At 40.8% G+C, this 25,569-nt stretch overlaps 2 protein-coding genes across 5 annotated transcripts in view; one reads left to right on the top strand and one right to left on the bottom strand.

The window, feature by feature from the left end:
- Nucleotides 1-1,310: 1,310 nt before the first annotated feature.
- HACD4 (3-hydroxyacyl-CoA dehydratase 4) lies at nt 1,311-18,513 on the top strand. 2 transcript variants are annotated; one of them, XM_041485605.1, is made up of 7 exons: nt 1,311-1,397; nt 5,643-5,746; nt 6,616-6,743; nt 12,570-12,682; nt 14,324-14,430; nt 15,198-15,329; nt 16,058-18,513. In XM_041485605.1, exons 2-7 carry the CDS (start codon nt 5,650-5,652, stop codon nt 16,138-16,140), a joined length of 660 nt encoding a protein of 219 aa, XP_041341539.1. In that variant the 5' UTR covers nt 1,311-1,397; nt 5,643-5,649; the 3' UTR covers nt 16,141-18,513. The 2 variants fall into 2 exon arrangements, with proteins under 2 accessions (XP_041341539.1, XP_041341540.1); XM_041485606.1 differs by lacking the exon at nt 1,311-1,397 and adding an exon at nt 5,338-5,476.
- A 5,147-nt stretch (nt 18,514-23,660) lies between these two features.
- FOCAD (focadhesin) overlaps nt 23,661-25,569 on the bottom strand; it is a 92,782-nt gene continuing 90,873 nt past the window's right edge. For all 3 annotated transcript variants that reach the window (XM_041485572.1, XM_041485573.1, XM_041485571.1), the window contains 2 exons: nt 25,455-25,530; nt 23,661-24,085 (listed from right to left, as the gene is read on the bottom strand). In XM_041485572.1, coding sequence (XP_041341506.1) covers nt 24,012-24,085; nt 25,455-25,530 — 150 coding nt within the window. In that variant the 3' untranslated portion in view covers nt 23,661-24,011. The remainder of the gene's footprint in view (nt 24,086-25,454; nt 25,531-25,569) is intronic.

Genomic DNA, 25,569 nt, shown 5'->3' on the forward strand with positions numbered 1-25,569 from the left:
TAGGTGCTTTTTTAAGGACTTGTTTTACTTCTCTTTATCCTGCACTGACTTGTTAGCAGTAAGCTCACTTCATATCTCTAAGTTGCGCCTGTTTTTCCCATGACGGTATTTGCTGAGCCACCTCTCCTGTCCTTCTCTCAACCCATGAACCTAAATGCTAAATTTTTGCTAAATTTTCTCTCCTCTGTCCAGCTACAGAGGGGAGTGAGTAAGCAGTTCATGGGTGGGCCTTTCAACCGTGGTATTTGATTGCTTAACTCTCTATTTAACGCTGATATATTTTTTCCTCCTGAGAAAGAAAAGAATTCTTTAGCCTAGAAAAAGATGATTCTGGAGCAATAAGCTGCCATACGGCAGGAAAGCCAGTTGTAACTGCATGACCCTTGTGCTCAGGTCTCAGGTGGGAGACATAACCATGGAAAACACGGTGTCCCACTGTGCCTGCCAGGAAATCATTCACTAGCCAGGGAGGCATTTGGCACCTCTCCAGGACACCACAGGCATGGTCCTGCCAGAAGCTCAGTGCCACTTGCAACAGGGATGAGACCCAGTAAGGGACATTTTATCCTCCAGCATTTTGTACCTACACGCAGCATCCCATGCTTATTACATCTTCAGTGTGCTCTTCACTTACAGCATCAGATTTCAACTCTCACTGCAGGATGGGGTGTGATTTCAACACAAATGCCTGTGGCGAAACTTACATATTGGCAGAAGGGAGTTCATAAACAAGTTAGGGTATTCTATATCTGATTTATGCTGAGACATCCCAGACACCTCAGGCAGAAGTAAACTAGGATGAACATATATTTTCACTCTGCAAGTAGTGTCCAAATTTCACAGGGGCGTGAAAACGCACACATTTCTATATAAATGGAAAATTCTTTCCTCTATCTGAAATAATTTGAAGGATGGGTGCGCTCCCATACTTATCATTGGATGGAGTTGATAGCATTGCTATAGTGCTGATGATTTAAGCATAAAAGAAGCATTATAATTTTGCATTTCTTCTCTCCAGTAATCTTTCAAAACATTGCTCTGGGTTAAGAAATAAAGTTATTGGGATTTACAGGCTAGCTTATTGGTACAACTGCAAGAAACCAATTTAGATTAGATTAGGCTAGTTTAGGTTAGGGTAAGGTAGGTTAGGTTGCACTAGGCTGGGCTGGGCTGGGCTGACTGAGGGTCAGGGCAAATGCAGTGGAAGTATTTGGGTATAAAAACTTCTTTCTCGGGAAGTGCAGCGCTGTTCCTGCTTAGTGCTACACACGTTGACGTCGTGGGGTGGGGTAAGAGGGAAGAGGAGGGGTGATCTCCTAACAAACAGCTGTTGCAGCTGCAGAGGGGAAAAAGGAGAAAGCTCAGGAGCAGCAGCAGCAATCCGACCCCTGCAACAGGTAATACTTCTTGAGTGCAGGTGACACAGACTGCTCACATGCAAAAAGGAGAGGGGAAAAAACAGTGGGTGGCATGTGGGAGAAAAGTACAGCAGCTGTACTCAGCAGCTCTCTTCTTCCTGAACTACAGGGCTTGCAGCTTGTCATGGGTAGGAAGGGGAAGACACAGAAGTTTAGACCAACATGACTTAATGTGACTTAGAAGGAAACTATGTCAGCACAGGGAATTTTCTAGCAGACCTTGCCTGCTGGGTAGGTTTTTTTTTCTTTTTTTGCTGAGGAGAAGAAAAAAAAAAAAAAAAAAGGAACATTGCTCTCTGGTTTCAGCGTGGGGGCTGGTTCCTCATATGTGGTCAGCCAGCACAGGCACACGGGAAGGCGGCAGAGCACAGGAGTCCTGAGGGGCAGGAAAGTGCTCTGTGCACACAGGCCTGGGTGGGGTCCTCCATGTGGGACAACCCTGAGAGCAACCCGAGTGTGGTCTTCATCCTGTCACCCTGCAAGGGACACATAGATGGGGCAAGGGCTGACCTGATCTGGGTGCCTCTGCTGTGCTGTCACCTGAGCTCATGGGGGAGCATGGTCCTGACCACCCTTCAGACACTGAGGGTACCTTCCTCTGTGGTTGCCTTGGATGATAGTTACCAAAGAGACACCCTGAAGACCTTTGTGATAAAAATTATAAAATGAAACAGTTACGCTTTGTGAAATTTCTGCCCAAGGAAGTACATCAGACTTTGCAACTAAAATGATAAAATCTTTGCTCTGTGTGTGGTAGTTCTGACATTTCTTACATTTCATCTGGTTTTCTGGGTTTTGAGCCCACAGAGAAAGCAGATAACTTTTCTGCTAAGCAAGATATTACATATGATAAGTGCATCCCTAGCATTTCAATGTATTTGTCACAAAATCAGCCGTAGTAAATAAGGTGAAACTGCCAATTAAAACAGTAGACAGCAAGTGCAGCCTTTTGGGTTTGTGTGTCTTGCAGGAGCTATGTTTGTTTGTTTCTCCTGTTATCAGTGTAGGCAGAGTACTGAAAAGTGCTGTGACCACCCTCCCCCCCACCCCCAGTGCCTTCAAACGAAAGAAACTCGAACGCCTTAAAGCAAATCACACTACAAAGGAGAAATGTGGCAGCAGGTCAGGCACCAGGGTGGCAAAGGGAAGTTTGGAAGACAAGCCAGCGAGTCTGAGGCAGGCTCAGGGACTGAACCACTACCTGATGGACAGTCTGTGTTTTGTCTGCAGCAGTGCTGCAGAAGCAGGTTCTGGGAGTGAGATGTGGAGTCATCTCTGCTGTGAACCGATGGGAGCACGGGATCTAAATAAAGACCATCTCTTCTGCCCTTCACATTTCACATAGAAGCAGATGCCTGAGTTTTGTCTTGTGACGCAGAGCTGTTGGGACAGGAAAATAGGTTATCTTCAGCCCACTTCTGTTTCTGTAGGTAAAGAGGTCAGCCTTTGGATGAGAAGGACCTTGGTGAAAAGTTACATTTCAGCTTCCTTTTATCACACTGAAATCACCTTTCAGTCTCGTCAGATTTATTTGCTTCTGTGAAAAGCTTTTCTTTGGTCTTAGGTACCTTTTGTGTGGGAATTATCAAAGTAGGCTGAGAAAGTGTGATGCAGTCTCAGATCAGGGCTGGTTCTTCAGAGTGGGGAGTTTCAGTAGGAGAGGGAACTGTGCCACTCGCAGCTCTGGGGCCAGGGTCTGCCTGCCATGTAACACCAGCATGCTGCCCAGCACCACATCCCTACACTCCTTGGGGAACATGGAGCCCTCCATTAATGTCGTTTCAGCAGCCACTGGTATATTTTAAAGATGATGCGTTCTAATGTGCAACAGCTGCCACACTGCCAAAACACTAATGTGAGGCTGTGTTTACAAATGTTACTCCCTGTTTAGTCAAGATTAAGTACCTTAAGAACTGCAAAAACAACAGTTTTCTAGCCAGCCAATGCAGGAAGAGTTTGGAAAATATAACCAAATCACTGAAAGACAGGCTCTGAGCATGACAGACAGATGTAGCAAGCTAAACTTCAGAAGAGAGAAACCATATGCTGAGCTTGCCTCCAGTGCAATGCCCACACAGCAGTATCAGACTGAAAGAGTGGTGGAGCTGCTGACTGAAAAGCCTCAAGATTCTCATGTCTGTTCCTGTAACTTCCATACAGTAATACTTATCCATCCAGTAACAAGGCTGTTTCTTCACACAGAACAATGTTCTTAATTTTTTGTCTTTTTATAATATGTAGTTTCCCAACTTCTTCTTACCACAAGATGGAACAAAGTGTCATTCAGTAATAAAACAGATGGAATTTGGTTTAAATATTAATTGATCTCACTGGACTTTAGTTCAATTCAGCTATATCCTACTTTTCCCAAAAGAAAGGTATATATGGAATAGATTCCTTTGTTTTGGGTCTCATTTTTACAGTATCAAAGGACAGTGATGTCTTTTGGGAAATATTTTATTCCCACAAATCTTTTTGTGCTTATAGAAGTGATGATGTGAATAACTGTCATCCTACATAACTGGATGTAGGAAGACAAGCACTTTTATGACCTCCTTGTGATTTACCTACAACAAAAATTTAGAAGAACAGTTTATCTAGATCAATTTAAATAAGTCTGTAAGTATTGTTACTTATGGTCCAATGCTAGGAATGAAGGATAGGCATTCATCAAATTCAGATATTTTTGAACAGAGAAATTTATTCCATTTGTTAATGTACAGATATGAATGAAATTAAGTTTTTTGACAGAGACATACCACAAGAACACACATGATCAAGGTGCAACTTGAAGAGAATACTACTTACTAGGGCAGGAAATTAATAGATCCAACACAGGAGATAAATTCTAGTACAATACAGGAGATAAATTCTAGTACAAAATTAACAAGTTAATTTCCTAAAAAGTAGTCTTACAGCTGGAGGACAGATAAACCTCTCTTTTCAGAATAGACCAGAAGAAAATACATTTATGGGAAATTCCAGAGCTTATGAAGTTTTGCAAAAAAATCAGATTGTCCATGAAAATTAGGTTAGAATAGCTGCAAAAGTTAGTCTTCTTCCACAGGAGATTTTGTTTATTAAATGCAACGTGAATCCAGAAGTTAATTGAATGTCTTTGTTTAGATACTTCTTCCTCTGGAGGCACAAATTTCCCTTTATGGCCACAGATCACCCTAATGATTGGTGGGGACTCTGAAAATGTTTCTGAGCATATCCTAAGTATAGCAAGAAAGGGAGCCTTTAATCCATTAGACAGAGTTCTGTTCTGGGACCTGTGAGAGACTGATTTATTTATATTTCATTATTATATATTTAATATAATTTAATTCTTTGATTTGATGAAACCATATGATTTCATTCTTTGATTCTATGAAATCAGTTTCACTGATTTATTTATATTTCATTGAATCAAGGAATGATTTGGGTTGGAAGGGACATTGAGAATTTTTAAGTTCCATTCAGCTTCCTCTAGTTCCAACATCCTTGCCGTGGGCAGGGACACCTTCCACTAGTCCAGGTTCCTCAGAACACCATCCTTCTTTTGGCCTTGAACACTTCCAGGAATGGGGCATTCAGAGCTTCTCTGGGGAACCTGTGCCAGTGCCTCACCACCTTCACAGTAAAGACTCTTTCCTTAATATCTAATTTTACCCTGCCCTCTTTCAGTCTAAAGCCATTCTCCTTTGTCCTGTCACTCATGCTCTTGTAAAAAGTTTCCATCTTGTTAAGTTTGCTTCAGGTACTGGAGGGCCACGATTAGGTCATCCTGAAACCTTCTCCAGGCTGAACAGTCCCAGTTCTTTCAGCCTTTCCTTAGAGGAGAAGTGCTCCATCCCTCTGATCATTTTGTTCTCTTGTGTTCTCATCCTTCTCTGGACTCACTCCAAGAGATTGATGTCCATCCTGTGCTGGGCCCCCAGAGCTGATGCAGCCCTGCAGGAGGGCTCTCAGCAGAGCAGAGCAGAGGGGCAGAATCCCCTCCCTCCCCTGCTGCCCACGCTGCTTTGGATGCAGCCCAGGACACGTTTGGCTTTCTGAGCTGGGAGTGGCCATGGGTGAGTCATGTCCAGTCTCTCATCCCCCAGCACCCCCAAGTCCTTCTCCCCTGGGCTGCTCTCGATTTCAGTTCTTTTTCTTTGATTTATTGACATGTCCAAAGATGGTGCAATTTCTTACAATGTTACTTTAAGTCATATGGTTTATTATTTTCACTTTTCACAGCTTTATCATGAATATGTACCTGTTTGTGTATGACTTAATGCAATTCTGTGGACATTCTTGGATATTTACAAATATGATCATCAGGTTCATGACATTTGGAAAAGGTAAGGCTCTTTCTCTATTTTCCTTGGACATTTTAAGCGGCTGTGACAAACACACAGAAATACCAAACTAGAGATAAAGTTAAGATTCTGAACATGTGTATGTCCAATACCAGGGATTGTATTTCAATTAGAAAAGCACTCAATTAAAAATGCTGAACAGATTGCTTGTGCCTTGTCACACTGGGAATGAAGCTCTTGTTTTGCTAATGAACTTTAATAGTCAGTGGCATCTAGTAACATTTGAGTTAGACATAAACCTTAATGTCTAGGTCCAGTCATTACGGCAAATATTAATCTTACTGAAGCCACCAGGAAAGAATATCCTTGTGGTTATTACACATGACCCTCTATCTCCAAAAATGTTACATAGATTTCTCTTTCTGTTCCATGGGGTGAAGACACAAAAATAGAAAACTAGTGACTGGAAATTTAAAATTACTTATAGTGGTGGACAGTATTAGGCATATAAAATGCCTACTTTCTGGACTACTTATTTTCAGATACAGGCAGGAACTCAACATCTTTTAGTGTTTAGAAATTCCTTTTGCATTTCCTCAATATTTTCTCCCATTTAGAAATATCTTAAAGCAGTATCTCTAAACCAACACATCCTGCACAGTGTTTGCCTATGCTTTAAGTACAGGGAATTTAATTATTTTCTCAGTCCTGCCTCTGTGTCAGAGCCACACATACACAGAGCAGATTGCCTCCTCCACTCCCTGAAGCTTTTCTTCTGCTACCCAGAAGTTTCGTACTGTGTGAACTGTATTTCTGGTCACCTCCAGTTTTGCATAAAAGCAAACCCAGTAGTTGCTCCAGACTTTAACTGTATGAGCATCATCTAACCTTGCTCTTAATTTTGTCTTTAGATTCACTGGCTGACACGTTTCACTCCATAGGACTTGTAATGCGCCTTTGCCAGTTGTTCTCTGTATTGGAGATCCTGCACATCCTCATCGGCATTGACAAAAGCCGTCTCCTCCCCAGGTTTTTGCAGGTAAGTTTGTTCTCAAAGCTCTCCTTTTGTGACCGACACACATCAGCCATGGCTGCCCCTGGGGACAAGCCCAGGCTGAACTACCCTGAATGTTGCACCTGGACCCTTCCTCAGGCAGCCTGGTTTCCAGGTAGTTTCCTAACTGCAGAAATTCCTTCCTCAGAACTGGCCTGGTTGGGGAAGAACTCTCCTGTCAACTTTTTTCTTTTTGAGTGAAACTGAATAGTGAGTACTCTACGGTTGGTCCCCAGTATGGACCTAGAAAATGCCGAGATGAGTGGTCACCAGCAGAAATATGTCAGTGGCCAATTGCAGCAATCAAACTAAACTCCAGGAGAGCTTGGTCCTTCTAAGTTTCTCCCTACATAACCTCCCAGCACCTCTGTAGTCCCTCCAAGTTATTTTCCCCTCCTTCCAGATGTGATGCACTCTCTCCTTTTTCCCTGACTTCCAGTAAGTTCTCTGTTTAACTAGGGTCTTTCCCTAGTAGTTTGTCATATATATGTTCAGCTGAAGGCAGAAAACCAGCCAAAACATCGCATGCTATAGCAGAAAGAAAGATGATACTCTGATGATTTCCTTGCCATGCTTTTTTTTTTTTTTTTTTTTTTTTTTTTTTTTTTTTTTTTTTTTTTTTTTCCTTTTGGGTGCTTATTGCATTGGAAAAAGGAAAATGATTACTTGAATTTGCCTTCAAACCTTTTCAGTCCTTTGTATTTGAGTAACAGTGAAACTCGTATTTATCTCAGCAGTCAGAAGGCAGAAGACCAAGACCAAGGGTAGTTAGTTATGTTTTTAGTTTCCTGGATCCCATTTTTGTTAGATGACGTATTCATGGGTGAAGATGTTCCTCTTTTCAAGTCTTCATTAACTGTCTAAATAACTAATTAACTAATTGACTAATACAGATCTCTGTTCTTTATACTGTTCCCTAAGTATGGTAGCAAATCCATCAAAATGTAAAGAACTGCTTTTCCTTGCCTAAATCCACAGGTTTTGATGCTAATCTAGCGGAGAAAGAAGACTCCTATCTAGTATGACCTATAACAAATCTCACGTCTTGGAAAGAAGAGCACCCTGCTCTTAGTCATTAAAGCAAGCCTTGTCCTGACAGAGTTTACGCATTCCCCAGCCCTGACATAGTCTGTTTCTTTCCTAACCAGATTTACACAAGGCAGAGATCAGGGAGTCCTGCACAAACAGTATTCTCTTGCCACAAATGACATTAGTATTAGAAACAGATATTCTGAGCAAGAAAACTGTGACCTTTCTTGGGCAGTGCAGTTTGTGCAGTGCTCTCCTGGAAAACATGGAGAGGCAGCTCAGGGAACCCTATGGCATTGTGACTCTCAGTGTTCACCTCACACCAAATACAGTTTTGGATCCTTACTTGGTTCTTTCCCCAGCTGCACTCTCACCATGAACAACTCTGTTCCCTTGGTCTTAGCAGCAGCCTCATGCTGTCCAAACAAGATATATAAGCTCTTTGGTGGAGACTCTGCTGTGCCATGGGTTGCCTGCTTTTGCTGAGAGTATAGGTTAAGCAGCTGTGTGCCACCACTACTCCCACATGCCTCATCACACTTTCATCACTGCCTCTTAGGAAGAAAATAATGATATATTTTCCACAATGAACTAGAGAAAGACAGTTGGTTAAGAGGTGTTTACCTTGCTACAGCTTACTAGACTGCTGCACAGTCAGGGCACTGATAAAGGTGCAAGAATTTGAGAGGAGTTGCCTGGTTCTGTGCTCCCATCCCCGTTCCAACTCAGAGCTTAAAACATACCCTTGTATGCATCCCTCATTAACAGGCATATGCATGCACATCCACAGTGAAGTTCACTTGGGGTGATCACTAGGATGAGAGAACAGCTGGCTCAGGCAATGTCAGGGAAGAACATGGGTGGAGGTGCCTCGTGGTGGCAGGTTGTTCTGTAGGAATTATAGCAAATACAAGATGTAAATGAATCCTTGAGTGAAAGATTTCTCCCTAAGGCGTTTGTCGTGGTTTAGTAGCATTTAAGAAAAACACTTTGAGATACATGATACAGATAGTGGTAAAACAAACGCAGAGAAGTCTTCTGGAAAAACTCATTGAGGGACAAAGTCTCAGGCCACCAGGCACCTGAGAAGACCAAGGTAGGTCAAGGCCAACTCACTCCATGAAAGAAAGATGAGTCCTGTGTGATGCATGTGCTGGGGTAAGGTGAGGCAGGGGATGGTCACAAAGCTGGAGCAAAGGGATGTCTCCCAGGCCATTTACACCTTAAATAATTGGAGGAGGACAGGAGAACGTGTCACATGTGATTGTTGCCACCAAAACAGAAGGTAATTAAATGTGTTAGTCTGGCTAGGGAGTAAAGGCTGAAAGGACTTATACCATAGCAAGGAGAGAGGACAGGTCTAAGAAAAGACTGGTGTTTTTGTGAAACAAAGAGCAGTTCTGCATCCTGTGCAAGCAGATTGGATTTACCAAATCAAAAGCAAGGTACTATGGTTTTGTGATAAAACCATTATTTTTTAACTTTAAATATTTAGTGGTACTTTTCTCACTTTCTTTTTTTTTTTTTTTTTTTTTTTTTTTTTTTTTTTTTTTTTTTTGGTCAATATACACTAAATTGAAGAACTATGTAAGCATTTCAGGTACTGAGTACGAAATTGCACAGTCATGGTTATTAAAAAATGGAAGTGAATGTGCTATTTTCTCTAGCCAAATTTGCTCTGTTTCGCTTACTTGATTAAAAAACTCAGTCTGCCTTCCAGAAACTTATACTACCCTACAGAACCTGCTTATCCTATGAGAGATCAGTGTCAGAAAAGAAAGGTAATTCCAATTTGATTTTAAAGAAGGAATGAAAACTGAAAACATTATATTTATGCTTTGTGATATGTCAACACATGCTTCCTTTTTATGAATGTGAAAACAGAGAACTTGTAGTTTTGCGCTTTATTTTTTTATTTAAAACGTGAGAATAGTTACAGAGACCATCTCATCTTCATTTATGCGAGGACAGATCATCCATACAGGAAATGATCCATGGCTGAGCAGCAGCACATGCATTACATCTACGTGTGTATAGAACCCTGCCTCTTCAGTTGCAGAAAATGTCCCCAGCCTTTGATTAACCTCTGCATTTAGCTTAGATTTGTGTGGGCTACGAAAAGCTCGGAGTGCTATGAAAAGAAAGAGAATAAAGGCAAGCAGGCAGGCGACCTGCTGATTTATGCAGAGAAAGAGGTAGGATGCCACTGTCTGTCCTCATGGGGATATCAAAATTGTCCTGAGCAGCCAGCTCTGTGTCCTGCCCCACAGATGTGCTCCAGACCAAGGTCATATCCTTCCAGTCTCAGTGTCTGGTGGCTGCTTTGTGCAGCCCATTGCTTGCCAGATGAGACCACAGTCTAACAGGAACAAAATACCTCAAGATGACCAGTTTGTGCCATGTCCAATTTCCTGTTCTTGCAGGTGCTTAACAGGCTTTATAGTTTGATTACTGGGTTTCTTCATGTGTAATTAGCAAAGCTGCATGCCTCCATTGCTCCCCTTCCCCAGTATGAATCTCTGATGGAGGCAATCTGCTGAACCCCAGGTAGTGGTTCTCAGTGCCTCATGTTTCTGCTTGTATCTTGGGGAGAGAAGAAAATCCACAGCTTCTTCCACTTCCAGATTATAAGGCTGAATTGTGGGTCTCCATAGTCATTCTGTCACTGGCCAGCACATATCCATTTCAAACTGGAGTTTCAAACTGGAGTTTGAAATGGTAACTACCTTTCTACTGCTTGTCCTTTTTCTCACTGAAATGGGATTGGATCCCAGTCATTTACCCCGTGCTGTTTTCTAGCACATTTCCTCCTAGCCATTTTTTGAAAAGTGAGTGACTATTTTGAAAATCTTCCAGCTCTGACATCTAAGGACATGTCCATCTTTTCCCTATCATGATGAAGTCCTTGGTCTCTAGCACAACTACTTGTGGCAATCCCCTGAAATAGCTCTTGTATTAAAAATAATGCAGAACTCTCCACATCTCAAGTCGGATTTTAGGGTCAGTAACAAACTGCCCACACCACCAATGCTGCATTCTTTACCACTCTACATCTAACAATTTTAACTCAGATCCTGTTTTATCTGTTCTCTCCAGCACACTATCCCACCCAGTGCTCACACGGCTTTTACCTTTGTTTTGATTTTCTGCTTGTAATGGTTCCCCTGCTGTGTTTCTTGTATCTCTGTTCTATCTGGTTTCAGATCTGCATCAGTACTTCCAGTTCCCCCATGTTTTCACTGTGTTCCCCAGCATCAGTGTACAAACACAGGACATATTAGCTCTCATTTTCTGTTTCCTGACCCATCTATACAGAAGTCTGCCAACATCTGACCTTTTTAAAAATCAGTTCCTCAGTTAGGAACCTATGGGATCAGCAGCACAAGATGACAGTCATAGGAGGGTGAGAAGCAGAAAAACCACTTTTAGCTGTTGTGGCCCCTCAGTGCTTTCCAAGATGAGGAACCAAATCCCTGGAGGATAGACACGATCTCTTTCTGTATGAAAAATTGCTCTGATGTAATTTTGCTGAATCGTGAAGGCCGCTTTATTTGACAGATGTGGTTTGCGAAAAAAGAGAGTTCATGACCAGAATGGTCCATGCAGGAACCCATAAATATTACGTAGCAAAACTACCACACAAACTTGCTGAGAGCCAAAATTCTTTGTTTAAGGTAGGAGTCTGGGGAAACCAATGAAGAATAACAACGCTTAAAAAAACAGCCTTGGTAATCCACTTTAATTTTGGAACTGTTAACTGACTTGACATCACAACTTGTGAAAGAAATAATTACAACTAACATACCTTATGGAAGACATGGCATTGGGTAAAAAAATCCAACTTAATGAAGCTATATCAATTCATACCAACTGCTTAGGTGTATGTTTTCTACTTCAATACTTTCAAATAGAGTGTAAATCAGAGTGAATTGTTACTGTTCTAGGACAGAACTGTTGGAGTACTGATTAATTTACTTTACAGGGCAGGGCATGGATACTGTTAGAAAAGTTGTCAGGAAAGCTGCAAAAACACACACTTTTAAAAATTTCTTGAGTTTTAATATTATCAAAGTATTTATTTTAAGCTGGAGACACTGCCTATTTAATCCACTTTATCTTTTCATTTGTGGGTTGGATAAAGTTCAACCACTAGAAAAATGCTAGGACATAAATACTATGGCAATCATTCACATAAGTGACAAGCTTAAGCTCACTTCCCGTAACCAAGAATAAGATGGAAAGAAAGATAAGGAATCCTACTTTTCCTCCTTCTTTCTGCAAATCTTACATGAAAGAGATTCCTTGGGACACAGATTTCCAAGATATAAGGAACAGATCTGGGAGTGCAAGATTAGTACTTTCTGGCTTATGACCCCCCTCAAGAAGAGCCCTCTGTATCCTACTGCCTCCCACACAGCCTACAAGCAAGGAAGGTTATTCCTGCCAGTCCTCCAGGTGGTCAGGTGCAGCAGGAGTAGTCCTTGCTTCCATGACCTCCCTGGGCTCACCCACAGGTTTCCTTAGCTACAAACACAAGCCAGCCCAGCTGGCAAGCCAACTTCCACACATACCATAACAGTGCTTTGATGGTACAGCCAGTGGTGTCCAGTTCTCTTTGCTGAAGGACCCTGAACAAAAGCAGGCCATGAAACAAAATATTCACTGCTGATTTTGTGTAAAGAAAACTGTATCCATTTGTGACCTTCTATTTTGCCAAAATGCCACAGAAATAACAGTTAGAGAAGGTGCTAACTGAATTCAAGAGTTTTCTTTTCTTTTCAGATCACTGAGAGAATAATTATTTTATTTGTCGTGATCAACAGTCAAGAAGAAGTTCAAGGGAAATATGTTGTCTGTGTTTTATTTTTCCTTTGGAATTTATTAGATGTGGTCAGGTAAGGAGTCAACATCAAAACCATGAGGGTAAAACGGGTTATTCTTGCCAGCTGAACTCTACCCCCATTGTGCAGCAGGCTCATTTAATTGTTTCAAAATTGGCAGAGCATATTATCCATTTTTAAATAAAAGCTTGAACTTTTAGAGTTACCTAATGATTTTTACAAAAATCCACATGGTTAAGACTTAGAGTAATTTACAGATGTAAGATAGAGTAATGCATTAGCAGACTGCATTAACATTTGTAGTTCAAGGGCTTTGATGCTTTTAACAAAAATTTAGAAGGCAATCAAAACTACATTCTGGAAACAGCAATTCCTGAAACCATCCTGGTTGCCATCCTGTTGCTTTATTATTTTATTTTTTTATCCACTTTGATCCAAGATTGACAGCACAGTAAGGTAACACCAGCAGAACTTCTTGCAAAGGCAGAAAGACTATTCTGGGTTAATCACACAGTGGTTTCCAAAAAGCCAAGAGCTCCTGCTGCAGGAGACTGAGAGTTTTGGTGTAGAAGGGCATATATCACACCACAAGAACAACACATACTTCTCATTTTAATGTAAGCCTCTATGCACCTCAGTTTGTAGACTTAGATCATGTACATACAGAATTAAGAAGCATTTTAAGAAGGCACAGCACTCACAGCAACTCATATACCATAACAGCCCATGGAATTGTATAAAGAGGGAGAAGCTGTTTCCTTTTTGTATTGTTTTGAGATTCAGCCTTAAGAGCAACAAGAATAAAAAATGGAGACAATCCTGAGCTTGCAGAGGGCAACCTTGAGAGACAATGGTCCATTTTCAAAGGTCCACTCTTCTATAGTCCAAGTATGATGCAAAATTAATCAAATTAATAAATAAAAAGGGAATACAGGTGTGTTTAACACCAGTTTTATCTGTCAGAAAATCTTGGGAAACAGATTTACACATCTCTAGCAAGCTCACAGTGCAGTCTTTTAGCTGATCAAAAGTGCATTAAGACATATTTCTCCAGTATTTGGAGAGCTGCTGTACCATTTTAAGATCAATCCAAGATCAGGTCACCTTTGGAGACTGAAGTACTAAGCATTCTGTTCTCCCAATAAGCAACAGTAGCAGCGGCAGTAAAAATAAAATGCTGCAATACACTGGTGAGCAACCACTTTTTTTTGGACCTACTACCCCTGCTGAGGTCCAGGAGAGGGACAGAGGTACTACAGGTTATGTACCTGCAATTGCCCTCTTGTTAAACCTTCTCCAGCAGCGATACAGCTAGCTCAGCAGTCATAAATCAGGACTGTCTCAGTCCCAAGCAACAGTGATATTCTGCCTGCCCCTCTCAGTTGCAACACCAGCACCTGAAATCCGTTTTCTGATGGACCAGTGTGAAATCCTGCCTGTTTCTGATACAGCTTTTTGTCTGGAGGGCTTTATTGCTGTCTGCCTGCTCTAGGGTAGCACCACAGATAACTCTTCTGAAAAAATGAACCATCTACTGTCAGGCACTGGAGTCTGAACAAAAACTGTTGCTGGCTTTGAAATTTACTTAAACAGCTCCAAGCTCTTCTGCAATTCCTTTGAGTTTTCCAATAGTGTATCTTTATTCTAAAGACATCATAATTTCCTCTGAGCCCATCTGCTTTCCTCTTATTGCAGGTACACTTACAATATGTTGGCAAGGATGGGCATATACTACCTACCGCTAACATGGCTCAACTTCTCACTGTGCATCCCGCTTTATCCCCTTTCAGTTCTGGCTAAAGGTAAGGAGTTGGGAAGGGTACCAACCACTTGCTTCCTTAATATTCTTCAGTAAAATGTGATCACTTCCATTGCTGTTTGTGTTTAACATAGTTCCTCATGTGTTGCCAAAGCTGTCATAAATGTTCATGTACCTTCATATTAACCTCTGTGTCACCTCTGTCTCTCTTTTCTGTTATTTTTCTTTAATAGGGACTATCTGGAGTTTGGGGTTGTGTGTCTGGTAGGTTTTAGGGTTCTTGGTGTTACATTTTTAAAAATCTGGGAGAATGTTCTTTTTGTCTAAGTAAAGCAGAAAGATACCCTCACAAAAGACAAATGGATTCCTCCCTTCCAGACTTAGTATACTAGACAGCATGTTCCAGAGTTTCTCCCCCACTGAGGCTGACCTTACTGGCTCAGGCCATACTTAGCAGGTTATCATACTTACACTGAGAAGTCTGCCCACTGAAAACACACTGAAAGTACTTGTTTCTGACCTTTTTATCTTTATTTATAATAACAATAATAATAATAATTTCTGAATTAATGATTATTTATTAATTATTGTTAGTGTATAGAATAAATATATATTAATTCTAGTATTTAGAGCAATTAGCACCCCAAATCTACAAAACTGAACTCAAGGAGAAAACATGCATATGTATATGAATGCATATATATATATATATGTATAGGTATATAAAATATAAAAGGTAACTGACTTGTTCATTAAGCTTTTTGATGATCTGCTTCCTTTCGACTAAGAATTTTTTACATGTTTTTACAGGATTTGCAATTTGTGTATCACTGCCTTATTTTGAATCCTTTGGCACATACTCTATCAAGCTACCATTTCCATTCACCTTCTCAATCTACTTCCCCTATGTTCTGAAAATATACCTGCTAGTGCTCTTTGCAGGTAAGTATCTCCTCTTCCAGAGAGCTGGGTCTCTACACAACTGGGATGCTTTTGCAACAAGAAAATCAAATCTGTAGTGGGCCTTTCACAAAGTCTAACTCTCTTTGCTACATCTCCTGCAAGCCACTGCAGGAAAGTACATCACTACCTGTTTTGATTTCCAGTATCTTTCAAATATAAATAGTTAAATATGCAAGATACACTATGTGTATGGTACATAAAAACACAAACCTATAGAGGTTGTTTCAGTGATGCTAGCCTTACAGCTATTTAGTGAAACATCCTTTTTTTTTTTTTTTTTTAATTCTTATTTTTAAATGAATTCCCATTTGATCATACGCTGGTTCTGTGCAACTGTTCTTCACTCATAACACCTAGCTGGGATGAAAAATTATACCTAAATTAAGACTTTTACAGCATGATTATTTAAAGGGATGAAAAAACAAAGCTACTCCAAAACTTGCATGTAAACAGGTCCCTTCTCCTTCTCATCAAAACACTTTGGAAAAATTTCAACTGAATTTAGCTGCATCGTACAGAAGTCTTTGTTCTGTCATTGCCTTTAATGTGAATTTGCAGGATCTCATCTTTATGATGGAGTGTTCTAAGTACATGGAAGGAACTGTGTAAGGTTGCCAGAGGAAGGATCTTACAGTCCCATCTAAATTAATTGTAGACAGTTTGAATTCTACTCCTTTGTTCTTACACCGTTTTGTGTTTTGATTCAGGTATGTGCTTTATCATCCGGAACCTTTTCTCTGAGAGAATGGCACACCTAGGGACAGGCAACATCAAAAATAAAAGAAGCTAAGTTGATATTTTGTTTGGAAGGACAAAATATATTCCTAGGAGATTGCTGCACATCATAGTTAAAAACAAACTGGAAAGATTTCTCAATGCAAAACTCCTCTTTGCATGAACATTATCTGGCTGTGTAGAATTTTCAGAAAAGGCAGATCTCTTGACTGCACCTCAAAAATACAGCAGCTTTTGAAAACTTTTGAATGTGTTTTGAAAACTTTTTGACTTCAAGTGGCCAGAGTTTTTTAAACTAATTTTTTTTCTAATATATGTTACAGAATTCTGAAAAAATTGAAGCGTGCCACAACTCACTGCCACACCCTTATCTCAGTGTTAATTTTTACCTATAGCTACAGATATTCTGTAATGACAATATCATTTAATCTGTAAGATTACTTTATACTACGCCAACGTGTATGTACCTCATATATAAATGCTAAATTGGCTGGAACTGGAATCTCTCAAGGAGCAGAAGTCAGAACCTTTGCAACCTAGAGACTAACATGCTGATTAACCCAGGCATTCACTAAGGATCCTTCACATTCTGGCTCCATCCTTCAGTTGTCAAAAGACAGTTCCAGAAAATGTAGCTAAATCAGAAAGGCAAGTGTTAAGGTACTCATCTACTATATATTCAAGGGGAAGTTTAAGGGTCAGAAATAAACACTTGTAATCATGTGTTTGGCATGTCAGTCTCTTCTCCCACAATTATTTTCTTCCATGCTGAACAGCAGACAGATATGTGCAAAAGAAGTGTGATGAGGTCAGGTCAAATAATATGTTGTTCCTAAAATGGAACTGAATTACTGTCAAAAGCCATGTGCAAAATTCTAGGCATTTTACTCAATTGTATTGCTGCTTATACTTCTCTAGGATAAACTGTGAGAATGCAACTAGAAGATAAGCTTTTCAAAGTTTGCCGGTGAGGAATATACACAGCAACCCAGTGGATTATACAGGCAAGAATAGCCTAATAATTCCTTGGAGGCTGACAGGAGCTTTTCTGGTTTTTCATCTGTATTGGTTATCACCTACATTTCAATTCAAGCATGTGGGGGAGAAAAGTGAGGTTATTTTTTTTTTTTTTAGCTGTCTGAAAACTGTGGGAAAGGAGCCTAGATAGTAGGAGAAGGAGAGAAGGTAATATTTAAAGGGAAACTAAATACTGTTAAAATATGAAGAGGCTTTTTCCTGTATGACTTTTCAAACCATGCAGCCTGAGGTTATATAAGGAAACAGTGAAGCTAAATTAATTTGTTTTGAAAGGTCACCTACTACAATTTTTATTTATTTAACAAATGTGGCAGACAATGCCTACAGACTATTTTGACCACCAAGTATTTACAGACCATAAGGAACAAGATCACGCTTAGAATAGTATAGTGACAACCCTGGATTAGTTTTTTTCAAACCACTCCAAACAGAAATTTGGAACTTAGTAGAGAAACAGGAGTGCTTTCACTTAGGGCTTCTGTATGACCCAAACTGATTCAAGTGTGAACAGTGTTAACAAACATATAGAGCAGCTGAATAAAATGACAGTTTTGAAGACAGCCATAGTAATTCCACATTAAACCACTGTATAGCTTGCTAAAGTTGAAACATGAACATTTTTTCCTTGGAAATTCAATCCAATATGCCAGAAACAGCTGGTTCCAGCCAGTTCCAAAATGGAGCCACTGCAGGACAGCAAAGATGATGGCATGGCTCCTCTCTGAAAACTTAAGAAAAGGTAAGAAATATTATGCAGCAGCTGTGAGAAGAAGAGTAAGAAAAATGTAAGAGAAACAGCTCTGTAGACACCAAGGTCAGTGGAGAAGATGAAGAGCTACTCTAGGCGCTGCAGCAGATTTCTCGGTGGGCCATGAAGAAGACCATGGTGGACCAGGTTGTCTCTCTGCAACCCATGAAGAAACACACCAGACAAGATATCCACACGGCAGCCTGTGGAGGACCCCAGGCTGGAGCAGGTGGCTGTGCCCTGAGGGAGGCTGCAGCCCATGGAGAGCCCACACAAGCAAAGCAGGAACAGTGGCCCATTAAGGACCCCTACTGAGGTAGCTTTTTCCTAATGGACTGTACCCCATGCTCTATGCTAGAGCAGTGCTTGAAGGGCTGCAGCTTGTAAGAAGAAACCATGAAGGACTGTGTCCCATGGGAGGGACTCCATGCTGGAGTAGAGCAACAGTGAGAAGACAAACAAGTAGCAGAGATTAAGGTTTATTACCTAAATGCAATCCCCACACCCACCTTGTACTGCCTGGGGAGGGAGTAGGTAGAAAATGCAGGAATGAAGGAGTAAAGTGAACCTAGGAAAAAGGGAGGCGTAGGGGGAGGTGATTTTAGTTTTGCCTTTTTTCTTTCCATCCTACTCTATTTTTAATTGGCAATAAATTTTTCTTTGACAAGTTGAATCTGTTTTGTGACAGTGAATAGTAAATGGTCACTCTATCTTGACCCGTGAACTTTCTCATCCTCTTTTCTCCCTGTTCTGTTGGAGGAGGGAGATGAATGTCCTGTTGAGGAGATGGGGCTGAATGGACTTCTGGAAGCCAGCTGAGGTCAAACCTATCACAGATAAAGCCATGTTTATTGTTTTATTGTTGTTAAAAAAATGTTATGTCTGGAGTCTTACAGCTGGGTAAAATGCTGGAATAGGAAAAGGATTCTTTAAAATCACTACGGAGAGGTCCCCCAAGCATAAACTGCATGAAAAAGGCATGAAGCTCATGACAGACGACTTCCCCACCTCTTTTTGGTACAGAGGTAATTTGGGGCAGACAGTTGGCAGATTGAGGCAGTCAGCCTTCCATATTTGACCACAAAAGACCACTGTAACTACAGCTCCAGTGCCTCACCTGAGTTCCTGGAAAAGCTGAGAACTGGGCAGGCAAAAAGATGTTTGAGACAATGGCTTTTATGACAATGAGTTGTACTTGAGTAATTGTAGCCTGTTAGGAAAGGGTGGGATCCACCTGTCTAAAAAGGGCATGAGAAGCTCTGGCAGCAGACTGGTCAATTTGGTGAGATGGGCTTTAAACTGAATGACTTGGTTGGGGTCCAAAGTGGCAATACTCATGCCATTGCTTTCTCCTGGGGAGTGGGCCATGCCAACCAGGGCAAGATTGGCTGCCTCAAGATGAGAGTCTTAGGGCTAACCACATCAAAGCTGTATATGGATATGGGGAATCTTTTTACACTCCTCCTAGGGAGCCTGGATGCTCAGCTGCCTCCCTGAAGTGCCTGTACACAAATGCACCAAGCACAGGGAATAAACAAGAAGAACTGGCAATCTACGTGTGGTCACAGAGTTATGCTCTCATTGCAATTTGGGAGACATGGTGGAATAGCTCACCACTGGAATGTTGTCATGCATTCCTGTGTACTTTTCAGAAAGGACAGGTCAGCGAGGTGAGGTGGTGGAGTTGGTCTTTATGTGAAAGAGCATCAAGCTCTGCCCAGGGACAGACAAGGAGTTGAGAGCTTATAGGTAAAGAATAAGGGACAGCCTAAAATGGATAACACTGTTGTGGGTGTTTACTATAGGCCACCTGACTCGGACAAGGAAGCTGATGAGGCTTTCTGGAGGTAAGTTCTGGAGGTAAGTTACCTACCTTTTGAGGTAACTGGAAGTAGCCTTGAGATCATGGGCCCTGGTCCTCCTCTGAGAGTTCAACAATCCTGGTAATTGTTGGAGGCACAACATGGCTCGGCACACAGTCCAGGAAGTTCCTGCAGATACTGGAAGATAACTTAGTAATGCAAGTGGTGGAGGAGCCAACGAGGAGAGGTGTGTTGCCCTCCAGAGGACCCTTTCCACTCCAGTAATTCTGTGATTCTCTGAACTTCAATCTTTGTGCCTTGAGATACCAGCAACCCCAGATCTCTTTATACAGGGCTGCTCTCCAGTATGACTCCTCTACCAATTTAGACTTGTGTCAGGAATCTGACACCTGGTACCTCTGTACCTGACGCAGAATCCACCGTTTTAACTTGTTAGATTTCATGTCATTAATCATAGCCAAATCCTCAACTATCCAAATTTTTTTGCAAGGTCTCTTGTCCCTCAAGAGTCAACAGCAACTTTCAAGTTTAGTATTATCAGCAAACATAATTGTGCATTCCTGCCTCCTAATCATGGATAAGTACATTGAGCTGAACTGGCCCCAGATTTGAAACCTGAGGAACACTGCGGATGACTGTCAGCTCCATGCACTAGAAGTCTTTGAGCTCCGCCCTTCTGCCAGTTCTTTAACCAGTGCACCCACTAGGTGGGTAGCTGTATCATAGAAGGGTATCAGATGAGTTACTCAGGGCTTTCCTTTTGTGAACTCATGTTGACTGTGATCAATGGTTGTATTGTTCTTTAATTGCCTTTCAATAGTATCCAGTATGATCTCAGTAAATCTTCCCTGGTAATGAAGTTAACAGGCCTGCAGTTGTCTGTGTCTTTCCTCACGCCCTTCTGGTAAACTGGATTAATGTTGGGCAGCTTCTGGTGAGCAGGGATCTCCCCAGACTCCCAAAAGATAGCTCCTCCAGTGCTCTGGGATGAATCCCATCAGGCCCATTGAATTACAAAGACTAAAGTGATACAACTGCTCATTTACAGTTTCAGTGTCCAGAAATGGAAAGTCATTGCTGCTGTATGTTCTCTGAGAGGACAGGCCAGACCCACGTGTATCAATGTTATTAATGACTGATGCAAAAGCATTATAATGCCTCTGCCTTTTCCTCATCCTTTTTTCAGGCTACCTTCATCACGAATTGGTTGAATATTTTCCTAAGATCTCTTCTTGCTCAGAAGAGTACCCAGAATTTCTTTTTTAATCTGACCCAACGCTGGCCAGTTTCAACTCTGAGCTTTGGACTTTCATGTTTTCTCCCTACACAGCTCCGTAATCATCCTGTGAGGTCTGACCTCTCTTACAGAGATCATTCTTTGTGAGTTCCAAGAGGAGTTCCCTGTTCAGCCAAGCTGTTCTTCTACCCTTCTTGCTGGACTTTTGGCATACTGTGATTTACTTGCTTCTGTGCTTCTAAAAGGTTGCTCTTAAAAATGGACCAGCACTCATGGATCTCTAAGCCCTGAAAATCAGATTCCCAGAGGATACTGCTAACTAGCTTCCTGAGCAGTTTAAGGTTTGCTATCCTGAAATCTTGGATAGCAACTCTGATGTCTTGTTTCTCATTTACACCAAAAAATTTAAACTTATGATTACTGTGGCCAAAACAGCCACCTAAAAATTCCCATCATCTCCTTCCCTATTCACAAACAGCAAGTTTCTGATGGGGATGGGGAGGGGCAGAGGGAGAGATGGGGGACATCTTTCCTAGTTGTTTCAATGAATACTTGTGGCAAGAAATTATCTTCAACATACTTCTGGAATTTCTGAGACTTCCTTGTCACAGTTGTCTAGCATGTCCAGGAAACTGAAATTTTCCACATGAACAAGGGCTACTGGTTCAGAGATTTCTCTTCACTGCCCATAGATCATATAACCACTGCTGGCATTGTGACTGAGTGAACAGCAGTAGACACCTACAGTGACATCTGCTTTGTTTTCCATCTCCTAATTCTCACTCAGAGGTTTTCAACCACATTATTCCTAACTGCAAGGAATGGCAGTGAAAACTGTGCCTTCCAATGCAACTCCTTTGCCTTGCCTATCCCTCCTGAACAGTCTATAGCCCTGCATGCCAGCACTCCAGTCATGGAACTCATTCTACCAAGTCTCACCAATCCAAATCTCATAGCTTTGGGAGCTGACAAATGCTTCCAGTTTATCCTGTTTATTTCTTGTATCGTGTGCATTGGTGTTCAAACATTTCAAATACTCTCTTAAACTCTCAGTGCTCTACAAGCATTGCCACCCTCAGGCCATGCTATGCCGTCCCTTGAATTCCATGTTCTACTACATATCAGCAGGAATTTAGTTAATTTAGATGTTTACATATTGCTCCTCTAGGCAAACTGAAACCCAGCAAATAGGCTTCACACAGCGATTTCCTTTAAAAAAGACAAGTTTTCATCTGAATTAAAATGCTAATCAACAGGCAAACTGAGATGATTAAAGGTGTAACTTAGTTTGAGACAGTACATTAGAGATGGAACCATTAAAATGTGACGTATTGGGCTTTGTTAGAGATTACTTAGAAGCACGCACAAATGGAAAGTCATGAACTGAGATGCATGCTCTCTGACAAGGACTTTCAGCGAGTCCTTCTGCACATTCACCTTTAGACAGTTTTCTCAATCTACAGCTGCATATGCAGCAGAAAACTACCACTAATTATCCACTATTTTGGAAAGGCAAACAAGTACTGCATTAATCCTCCACACACCCAATCAATGAAGAAATGCTCAGCCTTCACACAGTACCCTGTTGGATGAGAAAATCCTAGAAAGAGTCATGGAATCATGCATTATTCTGAGTTGGAAGGGGGCCATAAGGATCATCAAAGTCCAGCTCCTGGACCTGCACAGGACAACCCAAAGAGTCACACTGTGTGCCTGAGAGTATTGCCCAAACACTTCTTGAACTCTATCAGGCTGGTCCTGTGACTTCCCTGGGCAGCTGTTCCAGTGCCCAACCACCCTCTGGGTGAAGAATCATTTCCTAACAGACAACATCCAACATAAACCTCCCCTGACACAACTTCAGGCCATTCCCTCAGGTGCTGTCACTGTCACCACAGAGCAGAGATCAATGCCTGCCCCTCTGCTTCCCCTCACAAGGAAGCTGTAACTGCGATGAGGGCTCTCCTCTGTCTCCTCTTCCCCAGGGCGAACAGACCAAGTGATCAAGACATCAAAGAATTTCTTTAACAGAGGAAATGTTATCAGTCCTGAAAAATAAGATAATTCCTCCAGTGGGGTGTGTTTATAGATATATGGAAATATAATTTCCTTCAACCTGATCAAAATCAACAACGCTCTTACCAGTACTGTTTTGAAAGACACTAGGGAACAGTGCCCAATTATATTTAGTTAATTTTTGTCCACTTCAGCAAGGAGGATTGCTAAATATAAAATCTCTTTTAATACCTCTCTTGGAAAGATTGCAAAGTGAAAAAGCCTCTATTCCTTCAGAAAGAAAAAAGTAATAAATAAGGAAAATAGCAGGGGCTAATCTATTTAAGTTCATAAACTTGTAAAGGAGTTGCTATATTGTCCCTTTTCCCTAGAGGCAGAGGAAGAACTCTTGTTATGTGCAGAGAAGTGTCAAGGAGAAAAGAACAGTTACAAGTGGAAAGAAAATGGCAACTGTCCTGGAGCTGTAGATACTACAGCCATCAGGATCATCAACTCATTTCAGCAGTCTTTATAAAGCCATTTCAAACTTGACATGCATATCACCCCTCTTCAGAAACTCTGATCACACTATATAGTTATAACGTGTTGTCATTACTGCACAAGAACATTGGGTTATTACTAAAGGAAGGATTATCAGTTCAAAAATAATGCTCATTACAAGTCTGTTACACTAAAACATACTTTAATAAATACGCTATATCCATCAAATTTTACTAGTTTCTTTTATTTTCAACCATTACTTCAAAGCTTCCACAAATTAAAGGAATATTCCGCTCCAGCTTTTGAGGTTCCCAGATGTTACTGAAACAATTCAATTGAAACTGAATGTGTATTTCTCATTTAGATTCAGCACATTTGCAAAACAATAACACATGACTTAAAGACAAAATATTGCTTTTCATAGGAATTTTTGTGATGAAGCAAAAGGGTAAAAAAAAACCGAACCCAATTAAAAATCTTTTGATAGGAAATGTCTTTGAAATACAGCTTCTTGATGCCTGAGTAATAGTATTATGTTTTCAAGTATGGACAATTTTCTTCATTGGATAAGGTACGGTATGCAGCTACCACCCATAAGCTTTAGTCCATACTGCTTTCTTCTTGAACTCTGCAAGAGACCTCAAGGCCAGAAGTGTAACTGTGAAGACAGGAACAAATTACATTAAGTTCTGCAGTCCAAAGGAAAAGATGTGAGTATTCTTCCTAGTAGTTTTACTAGCACAGATATAGGTTTAGTTCTTCTTTTACTGACTCTTTTCATAATTCTTTCACTTGTGGTGAGGTACTAGGCCCTTCCTTTGCTTTGCGGCACATCTCCTACTGAAATCATATCACATCATCTTCTAATTAGTCTATCACTTAGGCACACAGATAACCAACATTGCAGAAAGCTCAAATTCAATGAGCAATGATGTAAGCCAGGACATAGGAGGCACTGGGAACAACAGAAGCACAAAGTCTTAAGTCCTCTGCTCAATTCACTGATTAGAAATGCAACTCACTGATTTTTTAATTCAACTTGAAAGAATTATGTGTTTAGACAAAATCCAATAACCAACCTAGTCACAGTCTAGTTATTCAGATGGAAGTTTCATGTTCTACTACGTAAAAGGAAAAAAAACAATGAGAAGCTCAAAGGGAACAGTGACTTATCTCTATCGGGGCATACTGAGAATATATGGTGAATATTGGAACTCTCTGATATACAGACAAGGTTCTCGAGCAGTCCTTAGCATTGCTTCTGGTGGAGATAAGCAGACATTACAGGGGAATTCATCAGAGAGTGACTAAAACTGCAGACATCAAAGCAAGGGTAATTATCCTATTAATGCAAATAACTTAATAACTGGATTTCAAGAAGCCTTTTTTAGGTCCAACAAATCAGATGGTCCAAAGGAAGTGCACTGTGTTAATGGAAAGAAGCACAAGTGCACTTACTTCACTTGAGAATATTTGTGGTGTCCTCTTAAAATGACTTGCACAGATCCTACGTATATATGTAAGCAATAGGACGCATGCTAGGGCTACAACTCCTACCATAATTCAACATATTTTCTAGTTTTCAACTTTCTTTTCTTGTATCTTTTCAGGAACCCTAATTTCTCTTTCCTTTTTTTCTTAGACCCTTTTACTAGGCTGTCCTAGTTCACCTCCTAGCCCTTCCACACAGCACAGTCTTGTACCTAAGTTATGTGATTTGTATTCTAGTACCGGAAGATTTCCCAATAGTATGTTGCATCTTATTTTTAAGGGTAACTTCAAAAACAACAGACAGATCTATCAATGAAATAAGTTTGTGCACTAGATGTACCTCTAGATCCTTTGGACCCTAAGTGCTACATTATAAGCATCAGAAGATGAAACAGCAAATATAAAATGTTACAGACAAGAATGCCAACTTACCTGTGACAATTACCTCAAAGACAAAATCTCACTCCTTGTAACAACTGCATTTGATCTGTACTGACCGTTATGGAAAAATGAGGACCTAATTAAAAATACATTACCTTTCAGCAGGTCCATGGAAGATGTTGATAATGCTTCCTTAGGACATTCCATCATATTGATCAGCCAGTCAATAAACTGAAGACAGAAATATGAAAAAAAAATCTGAATTAAAAG

This window comes from Pyrgilauda ruficollis, unplaced genomic scaffold (genome assembly GCF_017590135.1).
Source record: "Pyrgilauda ruficollis isolate IOZ18807 unplaced genomic scaffold, ASM1759013v1 scaffold71, whole genome shotgun sequence".
Taxonomy (NCBI): Eukaryota; Metazoa; Chordata; class Aves; order Passeriformes; family Passeridae; genus Pyrgilauda; species Pyrgilauda ruficollis.